This window comes from Pipra filicauda, unplaced genomic scaffold (assembly GCF_003945595.2).
Source record: "Pipra filicauda isolate LSUMZ 115617 unplaced genomic scaffold, ASM394559v2 scaffold36_size6622888_pilon, whole genome shotgun sequence".
NCBI lineage: Eukaryota > Metazoa > Chordata > Aves > Passeriformes > Pipridae > Pipra > Pipra filicauda.
The window spans coordinates 5,198,849-5,209,666 of NW_024104498.1; the positions used below are offsets into that span (position 1 = coordinate 5,198,849).

At 52.8% G+C, this 10,818-nt stretch overlaps 1 protein-coding gene across 1 annotated transcript; it reads right to left on the reverse strand.

Moving 5' to 3' along the window:
- Positions 1-1,685: 1,685 nt before the first annotated feature.
- On the reverse strand, positions 1,686-10,611 carry LOC114001782 (fatty-acid amide hydrolase 1-like). Its single transcript, XM_027747245.2, has 15 exons — positions 10,220-10,611; positions 8,980-9,093; positions 8,131-8,274; positions 7,692-7,825; positions 6,495-6,701; positions 6,052-6,092; positions 5,352-5,476; positions 5,042-5,167; positions 4,676-4,773; positions 4,192-4,291; positions 3,865-3,905; positions 3,250-3,289; positions 2,578-2,686; positions 2,116-2,261; positions 1,686-2,024 (listed from the first exon to the last, which is right to left on the reverse strand). The coding sequence occupies exons 1-15, from the start codon at positions 10,385-10,387 to the stop codon at positions 1,896-1,898; spliced, it is 1,722 nt and encodes a 573-aa protein (XP_027603046.1). The 5' UTR covers positions 10,388-10,611; the 3' UTR covers positions 1,686-1,895.
- Between the last annotated feature and the right edge of the window lie 207 nt (positions 10,612-10,818).

Genomic DNA, 10,818 nt, shown 5'->3' on the forward strand with positions numbered 1-10,818 from the left:
TTGCTCTCTGGTGGAGAGGTCTGGTTTGGGGACCGAAGTGATTGATTGTGCTGCTACCCTGTTACCTTCTTGCCTGTTAGAGACACGCCCGGTGGGATTATTCCTGTGGCAGCAGGGGAGGGAGTTTGGGCGAGAAGTGAGACCTTGTAGATAAATTGTTTGCTGACTGGAAAGGTGAGGAGGATCACCCCTGTTCGGACAGGGAAGGCTGAAGAACGAGGCAAACAACTCGGGGTGTATGTCACCAACCTCTCCCCGCTGACTGCTGGGAGCAGCCTGCAGCTGGCCCTTTCGGCAGCCTCAAGTCCCCAGAGCCGCCCAGCAGCTTTGGCCCTGCCTGGTGCACTGTCCCGTGGTCGTGGCTCCCTAGAGACTCAGGGCTTCCAGTGAGGAATAATTATACGCTCAGGTTCACTGGTGGCTCTGTGGTTTGGACTCCTGCACCCTGCCCACCTCCATGCCAGGGAGAGAGCAGTTAAACCAACAGTGCTTGGCTCTCTGGGAGCAGGGGTGCTGGTGGCATTGCCTTTCCTGGCACGAGCTCCTCCGGGCTTGAATTTTAAAATACAAACAGATAACCCCATCCAGCATCTTCTGTGTGGGCAGAGAGCACCTGTGACCAGTGGAAAACCCCACCCAGACTCTTCTGGGGCTTTGCTTTACATAGTGTTCAGTCATGGAATGCCTGAAGCTCCCTCCCTCCTGTTTTCAAAGCCTGCTGATAAAGAATGGGGGTCCTGGGGACTGCTTTCTCCTTGGCTGTGATAAACACTCTCCCAGCTCTTGAAAAGACTCCATGCTTTTGCACAGCTCTGGTTTAAACAACAATAATACACTAAAAACCCAAACAATAATCCTGCCAGAGCTTTGTTACCATCTGCTTTTGACATTCCCGCATTGTGGAAACACTTTTGCATTCTGGTATTCCTTCCTGGAACACTCTTGGAAACCTGCTGGGAGCAGCCAGTCCTGCCAGTCTTGGTGCCAGTGGCTGCCAGTGGCTGGTAAACCCTGCTGGAAAAACTGGTATGGGCCAAAGGGGAGGAGAAGGTGTGCAGGGCAGGCTCTGTGCCATCCATCCAACCCTGGCACGCTGCTCAATACAGGCTTCAAACTGAAAAGGGGTGGATTTAGATAAGGTGTAAGAAGAAATTCTTAACTGTGAGGGTGGTGAGACACAAGAATAGAATGCCCAGATCTGTGAATGTCTCATCCCTTGAAGTGTTCAAGGCAAGGTAGAATGGGGCTCTGAGCAATCTGGTCTAGTGGAAGGTGTCCTGCCCGTGGCAGGGGGGGCAGAACTAGATGATCTCTAAGGTCCCCTCCAACCCAAACCATTCTGTGATTCTACTGATTTCTCCTTCATGGTGTGCAGGGTGCCAGCAGCACTGTGCTGTGGGAATTGGGCCAGCTCCCTCCTTGCTTGCCAGAGTCTGCTTTCACTTCAGATTGCTGGTCTGTGCTAAGGAAAACACCAGATTTCATCCTCAGGGAGCTTTGAAATCCCTGTTCCTACAGCACTCCAAGTAGGAGCCCAAGCATCTCAGACAAAACCAGTCCCCTGTGCCTCAGTTTCCCCATTTGTATGAGAAAGATTGTGTTCTTGTGTTTCCCTGGGGGGTGTTGAGAGGGCTATTAAAATCCACCCCAACCCCACACACAAACACAGATCTGAAATAACAGACTCAGATAACAAAAGGTACTGTATTAGGACAATGACTGGAGAACTCCACCACTGCAGAGCTCACCCTGCCTTCCCCTTGCACCCCAAAGCCAGCAGCAATCCCAGTCATCACCACATCCTCACTGAGGGGAACATGAGTCCTGTGGGTCAGACCGAAGGATGACCCACGCTGATGTGAGCTGGGATCCTGCTCCAGGCGAGCACGTGGGTCTCAGAAGAAACTGTTCTTCTTCAGAGCGAGTCTCTCCACCTCCTTCATGAACCGCAGGCACAGCTCCTCCTGCCACGGCAAGGCCACGCACTGCACGGCCACGGGCATCCCCACGCTGCCACCAAAGGCCTGGGGCACAGATAGAGTGGGAGAGGGCATGAGGACGTCCAGGGGAAGCGATGGGGGTGCCCGTGCCCCTGGGGAACCTGGCACCACTCACCTTTGCCAGGGTCCGGTCCCACCAATCCCGATAATAGCCCTTGTAGTCCTTCAGCTCCTCCTCATCCTCATCTGTCACCATCGTGACAGGGACCACGCCAGCAGGGAAGTCCAAGGCATTGTAGAGCATGGTGTAGCTGACTGCCACTGGGGGAGAGGGCGAGCTCACAGTGCCAGCCTGACACAGGGAAAGCCTTCACCCCCCTTGGTGTACGTGAGCTTCCACCAAACAGGGCACTTGCACTGGGAACTCAAGGGCTGAGGGACAGAAACCGGCCCCTGGGCTCCCACATGTACCAGGGGGGTTGTCCCGGGAGTACCCCATGGGCTGGGACTGCAGCTGTCCCAAGGGACGAGCTCTTCCCAATGCTGGCCAGCTCCCTGGGGATGTGAGGGGAGGAGGAACACTTCTCATGGATACTGGTGGAGTGCCACAGCAGGGCCGTGCTGGAGGCAGCCCTACCTGAGAGCTTCCCAGGGTAGCCGATGCCGAGGGCCGGGCCCAGCATGGGACAGAGCATGACGTCCAGATTCAGCTTTTTCCACTGGGCAATGAACTGGTGGCAAAAGTCCTGAGGAGGAAATTTGGTGGTGGTCAGTGGGGTGGATGTGCCGTCCCATGGCTGCTGGTCGAGGCTCTCCTTGGGCATCCGGCCACGCTCTCGGCTCTTCTCTGGGATCAGCCAACAGGCTACATCAGGCCTGGTTCTGCTAAAATCCAGCAACCTTTTGCTGCCTGGCCAGCAGCCCGCTCAGCATACAAAGCACCCTCTCCCTGGTAAACTGGAGGTGGGAAACGACTGAGTGCAGGGGCACATGGTGACCTGGGACATGGTCATGGGTCTCGAGGAAACAAGAATGGAAACAAAGGCAAATCTGCTGCAGGTGATGACCTACGTTTTCAAAGTGTAGGTGTAAAAAATACAGGCCTGATTCAGAATCATGAACTTGTCTACATGTTGTCCTAATCTTTAAATGTGCTGAGTACTCTCATGTCCAAGTGAGATCGGCTGAGGAGTGACATGTTCCTACCTTACATCACTGATCATCTCCTAACCTTGGTGGGCATTGAATCTGCCTTTTCCCAAAGAGAAATCAAACAAAAACTGTCTAACCCCAAAATGCAATACTTTACCTCAATTTCATGATGAAGACTCCAGACTTCATCCACTGTGCTGAAAAAGGAAATGAAATCAATGAAAGGCATCAAAAGGTGTTGCAAAGAGAATCTTTAGAAGCAGGGAAGAGCAGCAAAAAGCAGATGGGCACAGGTTAGCTCTGCCCCTGGAGCTGCAGCCAAGGGAAGAGAGAACTTTAGCATACCCTCTCTGCTACACAATTTGAGTCCTTTTTTATCTCTAGCTGCCCAACACTGACATTGCAGAGCAAGTCTCCTTCCCTGTGCATACACCTTTTTTCTGCCTTATGGGGTCCCTACCCTGTGGCATGATGGATGCATTAACCAGTGCTGAAGCAAACACTGTATTTCATTCCCACAGGCTTCATCCACTTCCTAAGAGGCTGTGAGCCCCTGCTCTCATTCCCACCTCAACACCAGAACAGTTTCCCAAACCCAGAAGGGTTATGGCATTGACACAAACTGTTCTCAGTTTGCTCCCACCCTTGTGTTTTCTGCCTTGCATTCCCTCAGGCACGTGCAGCTGTGGCAGTGTCCCTAATGTAGCAAACACTGCTCCCCAGAAGAGAAACCCAAATCTTCACACCCTTAGTTAGGCTCAGATTTACTCACTTTGCTCTCATATTTGCTATGATACTTGAAAATCGAGGTACCTGAGAAGGAGAAAGCAAAAAAAAGGCAAATAATTGATGTGTCCTGAGACAGCTCAGTCACAAATATAAGGTATTTATTCAGCGGTCAGGCAGGACTTGTGGATTTTCCCCAAAGTGGGGAGAGAATGGACAGAAATAGCATCACTCCAGTTTGGAGATGTGTCTGAGCACAGCCAGGAAGCAATGCCAAGAGACTTCTCTATGACAAAGCCTTATTGCAATGGGAGACAAGTTATTCACCACATACTGCTTAATTCTGTCTATGCTAGAAAGAAATGGAGCTTACGAAAGGTTTGGCAATCCAGGAGAGGAGAGTTTTCAGCCAGTGTGGTGACTTTGCCAAGCAGATCAGCAGCCCCACGCCGACTTTCTCAAGTTCCCCATTGCTGAAAGGGAAAGGAGTGTTTAGCTGAGCAGTGGTAGGAAGCAATCACAGCAGATCAGCTTTCTCAAGCCAACCCCTCTGAACAGCATATCTAAGTGACAAAGAGGTTTGCTCCATTCCACTGGGCAATTCTGATTCTCACAGTATTTACAGGATGTCAGCTCCCAGTCTTCTTTCATCTATCAAGGCTAGTAACAATCCAAAAGAGAACCAAGGTTCAGCTGAATTACTTGATGCTAAGATCCCCAGTAAATCCCAGTGCCTATAAGCTGCTACCTGATAGATCTGATAGATCTGCTACCTGTATCCATGTGATAGCCAGACCCTAGGAAGGATTTTTATAGACAGGCACCAACCCTACCAAACTGCTCCAGGCATTACTTACAATTTCTTGATAAAGGAAGTGCCTCCATCTGCAAACATTCCCCTGACGCAGAAGTTAAAGATCACGTAGTCCACATTTGTGAGTTCGAAGGGCACCAGCTGGAAGGATAAGAGAGGAAGGAATCAGTGGCAGAGGCACAAGGAAATTGTGCGGGAGAAGCCATCGAGGGTTTAAAATGAGCCGAGCTGGGTTGAGGAGTTTCTGACAAGCCCTCAGGAAAGCCTCTAGCATCTGAGGTCACCACATCCTCCCCACCTCACCCATCCTTCCCTGAAAATTATGTTTTCCCTTTGAGCAACAACCGACGAGTCAAAAGATACAGGATGGGCTTGGCCCCTTGATGTCCAAGCAGCCCACGGCTCCTACCGTGTGGCCGGCCTCCTCCAAGAGCTGCTTCGTCTCCCGGACGGCACGTCTCATGGCAGGGCTCGGCATGGTGAAGAAATCGGTCTCATAGTACCCTATGCGGAGGGGCTGCGTGCTGGAATACACCTGCAGAGCAAGGGAGAGCGCCAGCTGGAAGGATACCAGGGCAGCCAGCAGTACACCTGTGACACAGGGCAGGTCTGGAAAGCAGCACTTCTCTCGCCCACGTGCCCACCCGCAGGTCAGGTGTTTTCACCCTGAGTGATGGCAGCTCTTCCCAGAGACCTCCAGCCCCTCTGAGGTCCTGTACCTCTTCATTGAAGGGAAGGGGTGGCACTGTGCTGTCCAGGCTGAACATGTCCTCGCACAGCAGCGCCCGCAGGCACAGCGCCAGGCTCTCCACGTCTTTTGCCAATGGCCCCACTGCTGCAGCCACTGGAAGAAACCAAAAGAGAACATTCATGGCTGGGCATCTTTCAAGGGCATGTTCTGCAAAAGCAGGACCTTTTGGAATCATTTTGTCTTTAGTGTAATGTTGGTAACAGTTCCTCTTTAAGAATTGGGCTGGGGATATGCCTGCAAGTGTCTTCCCACCACCAGGTCCATCATTATGGACCCAGAGCTGTTGTCCATCAATATGTGCCCTGGCGTCTCCATTTAATGATTTACAAAACAAATAAACAAAAAGCTTTGTCAATAATGACACAAGGACAACATTAAACACCCCCTTTGACTGCTAATCCCACCTCCCATGAAGCAGTGGCAAAAACAGCAGCGACCTGTGGGTTACAGAGTGTGCTGTGGTTTATGTGTAACCCAAACGGCTCCACTGGGCTCACAAATATTTCAGTTTCTCAGAAATCATGGTATGGGGGTGGCTCTCTGAAAAAGTCCCTGAAAGGGAATCTGCCTGTATATATGGGTCTTGGAGAAAGTCCCCCATAACCATCTGAGGGTCCTTCTTTTCCCTGCCCTGCTGCCCTCCCTGGGGGATAGCCGTCAATTCCTACCTGCCTTCTGCCCAACGACTCCAGACAGTACTCCTCTTTTACTGCAAAGAGAAGAGACACACACAACACAGCAGCTGAGTACTTTTTGTTGAAGGTAAAGGCTTTAAGCAGTAGCAAGTATTAATTAAAATTGCAGATGCAAAGGTTGGCAGAAGGAAGAGTCAAGGGGAAATCCAAGAGAGACCCCAGCCTAGGCCCAAGTGTCCCGTCAGTCAGGAACAACCACCCCCTTAGCATCTGGATGGAGAACTTTCCCCATCTCCATTCTGGGAGAACAGATGCTTCCTTCCATATAGCTCCAGAAAATGCCCAGGCAGAAGTGATAAACAAGCCCTTCCCAGTTCCTCCCAAGTTTCCCCTTGCCCACAGGAGTAGGATCATCCCAGCACAGTGGTTGGTAGGGTGAGTCCCACCTACAGACATCGCTGCATTTCTCACAGTACCTGAGTCTGTTCCCGGTGGGTTTGAGTGCACAGATCCCACAGAAGGCAGCAGGAAAACGCAGGCTCCCTCCTACATCCGTCCCAATGCCCAAGATGGACCCACCACCTCCTACAAGTGCCCCTTCTCCACCAGAGGAGCCTCCGGGAGTTCTGGTGTAGAGCAGAGGGTTGCGCGTCTGACCAAAGATTATGTTCTTGCAGTCATAGCTAAACAGAGAGAGAGATTGCAAATGAGGGATGCAGGTATCTGCTGCTGTGGAGCCCAGTCACAACAAAAAGACCGTGAGAAGGTTGTTACATTGACATCACTTAGTCTGACAGAGCTTCTTAAAGATCCCATGAAGACCACCAGGCTTTTCCTGGTGGTCCCAATACCTGAATTCACTGACAGCTAATTTCAGTGTCACTAAGCCTTCCCCAGAGAGAACCTCTGGTAGCACAAATACATTAAGCCTTCTGGAAAGTCTCCTTGTTCAGCTAGTCCCAAGTGCCACAGGACACCCAAAGCTGAGCCCCTGCTTGAGAACAGGCCAAATGCCAACTGCAGCGATATTTGACACTGGACTTCCCCAGGAACTGGTGCAAAATCTGATAATTCCTGAGGCAACACGTCTGTGTGGCTTTTTTGAAACATGGTCAGCCATTGCCACATCACCTTAAGGAAGGCATTTCATAGGACTTGGGCAATAGTCACCCACAGAGGAGCTTTGCCAGAGCTCACTTGGCAGGATGCAGGGACACTGTGCAGCGGAGCACACCTGAGTTCACCCCATATCAATGACACCAAGAGTGGTCTTGCCAGATACAGCAGGATGTTTGGGGGCAGGATAATTTGAGGTTGTTAGCTAAACTAGCTTCCCCTTCCATGAATATGTGTTTGCACTGTAGGATCACCTCTGAGAGGTTAATTTAAAAAAGGAAAAAAAGTGATTTAAAAACACCCAGCACAGGAAAGAAGAGCAACAATTTCTCTCCTCGTCCTCTTTTGCTTCTTTATTTCATTTGGAACTAGAGTTAATTTTTATCCTCAGCGTAAATGTGTTTACTTTAAGTGAAACTCAAAGACATAAGGGATGGGGACCAGGTGTTGTTACATAAAAAGATGAGGGAAATGAGAATGAGACTGGGTAGAAACCCTCCCTCGAGATGAGGAAGGGAGTACCAACACTATGCTGAGGGAATGGAGCACCCACCTACCTGATGAGGGACTGGGGAACATTGGTTTTGACAAATGGAATTGCCCCCTGTCTCCTGAGCACCTGCACCACCACGCTGTCCTCTGCTGCGGGTTTATTGAGGTTCTTTATAAAACCCATGGTGGAATCGTGACCCTGGGAACACAGGACAACGAGGTTTCCAAATGGAGGAGCACAATCCCCCCTGCCCCCGTATTTTTATCTATATATTTAAGCATATACACACACCTCCAACAACCCATCCACCACACACACATTTCTTAGTGCATTGACAGTAAATCTGACCAGCCTTCTCTGTTGGCTCATACGGGAGACGGGGCAGCAAACTCCCTCATCAGCTGTGACAAAGTCAAGCCAGATGCCGAGGTCAAACCTCCCCTTGCCACCAAACTTCAAACCACACGGATCTCAGGATACGCACAAAATCACGCTGGCAGTACCTGGCAGTCGATGGAGTCTTTGATGCTGACTGGCACCCCGTAGAGCAAACCTTGCTTCCCCGTCAGCTTCGCCTTCCGGAGCTGGGTCTCGCTCTCCTGCAGGTACTCCGTGATGCAGTTGGTTTCTGTGGTGATTTGGAGGGCCTTGGGGAAAGCAGGCAAAGCCCACGGGTGAGACACAGCCTGCAGCACTGCACAGCGGCCTTCTGTTCTGCAAAGGAATACCTCCCTCTTCCCCCTTTTCCATCTCCCCATCTGAGCAGTCGGTATCAGGGCAGCCCTTTCTGCTCCTTTTCAAGACATTTTCATGCCAAACTTCAAAATTATTTCTGGACACAGGGTGGGCCATAGCACCAGCTGGTGCATGATGAAGGAGGCACTCAGCCCAGATAAATACCATGGACTTGACTGAGCTTCTGGGGTGGCAAAAATGATAATCCCAAAGAGGGAACCTAGGAGGTGATCAGGACATCATGGCAAAAGTAGAGAATGAACATGAACACCGACTTTTTGAGGTTTACCAACCCATTTGGAGATGGAGGGAAGACAACAGCAGCACTCTGTGACTTCCCTACGGGTATACCTGCCCAGGGAAGGTGTGGACTCACCTAGGAAGGTATGGGCTCTCCAGATGCTGAATTTGCTGCTACTTTTTGTTCCAAACCAAGCTGAGAGCTATGGCAGTCAGAAGCCCAGCTCTCTCCTCACTCACAGAAAAGCACAGAAGGGCTCACTAACCAGTGAGCAGTGGCAGCATTTAAACCAGGTTTGAACCTTGTGCTGGGCTTCTCCAAAAAAAAGCCAGCTTCACTGTGGGTAAGATGCTGCCCCACCACCCCTGCTCCTCACCTTGCCCACGTAGGCATAGAAGACGTGGTCCAGAGGGAGGGAGCCATCACGGAGTTTCTTGGACAGCTCCGGCAAAGGCAGAGAGAGGATGGAGACTACGTTCACAGAAGGATTCTATGGGAAAGGTTGAACAGGCAATGTTACACCTCTACTTCAGCTGGTGGATTGCTTTCTCCTTGGTCCCCTTTGTAACCCCCACAAAAAAATATCTTCAATTTAGTAGCTAAATGTAGAATCTGCCTCAAGACCACATCCTGCTCTACCTGATACCAGCGAGCATGGTGTGAAACCTGCAGGGCCAGTACTAGCCCAGGCTTTCTCAGGCTTGCTTCCTAGCTAGAGCAGCCTCATTAAGCATGTGCTGATTAAAATACTGCCTTTCACACAGCCTTGTTCTTACAGGTCATGGCCAGGCCTGGGGGAACGTCTTAGTGCAATGCTCTCTGCTGAATTACAGAGTGGGAGCTGGCATCATGATTATAGACATTGTTACGCCAAGGAACAAACCCGGACCCGGAGCCAGCTCTTCTGGCACCACCAAGATATCCTACAGGGAAGCGCAAAAATCAGGGAGCCCCTTGGCTGGCAGCAGTCAGGTCACTTTTGGGTCAGCAGAAATTTCCTCACCACCTACTAAATACCATGAAAAACGTGTCAAAACTCTCCCCTCAAGCTGGACTCTGAACCCGAATGGCTCTGCTCCAGCCTAAGGCTGGGCTGCCTAACGGGATCGTGGGGCACAAACGCATCTCCCCCTGCAGCTGCGGCTGCACTTTGGCCCCTGCTGATAACACATCGCCTCTCGCCTCTTCCAGCTGCCCCCTCAACCGGCCTGAGCCTCCCACCACGGCGAAGGTGCCGGAAAGCTTTCAGACAGGGATTTTCCTTTCCTCGCTGCCGGTGACTGTTTATCCCGTTATCCCCCGCTGCCCCAGGTAGCGCTTCCTCCTCATCCCCACGACAGCGGCGATCGCTGCGATGCCGACGGGTACACGCACACGTTGGCTCAGAAAGGGAAAATAACAACACCGAATCCCCGTGGGTCCATATGAGGAGCCGGGATACCGCTTGGCAGCCGGGCCAGCCCTGCGGGAGCAGCCGCGCCTCTCAGGGAGGGCGGCACGGAGGGGCTGTGCGACGGGAAAAGCGCCCAGGTGAGGAGCCCCCGGCGGGCAGAGGCGGCTCGGCTCGCCCACCCGCCTGGGTGTTGGGAGCGAGGATTGCGGCTCCCGGCACTCACCTGCTCCCGAAAGCGCTGCGCTGCCGTCTCCATCTGCACCAGGCTGCGCTCCTGCCGCTGCTGCGCCTCCGCCACCTTCCTCCAGAGCCCCCGCCGCCGCCGCCATCGCAGCAGCAGCAGCAGGAGGGCGGCCGAGCCGCCGAGCAGGGCGGGCAGCGGGACCCGCATGGCGGGGCTGCGGCGGGGACCCCCGGCCCGGCGGGGACCGCCCCGCTCGGCACCACCGCCCGCTCCGCCCGCGCCCGGCGCCGCCCGCACGGCCCGGCCAAGGGCACCCGCCCGCCGGTGCGGAGAGCGAGGCAAAACCTGGGCAGGATTCCGAGCCGGAGAGGGATTTCACCCGTCTGCCGCTGTGCGGGCGCGGCGCGGGCAGGGAGGGGGAGGTTCGGCAGCAGGAAGAGTTCCTGGGTGACAGCTCGCCCCTCCCTGTGCTGGGTGGTCTCTATCTGGTGAGGTTTATTCGTTTTTCCGTTCCCGGAGCGAGGCTTTGATATCCCCGTAATTTTTCCGTCCCTCTGGGGCCAGTCCTGGCTTGGAGCATCAAAACAGCAGCGAGGGGAGTCCCAAAGATACCTGACTCCTTTGCATTTCTTAGAGCG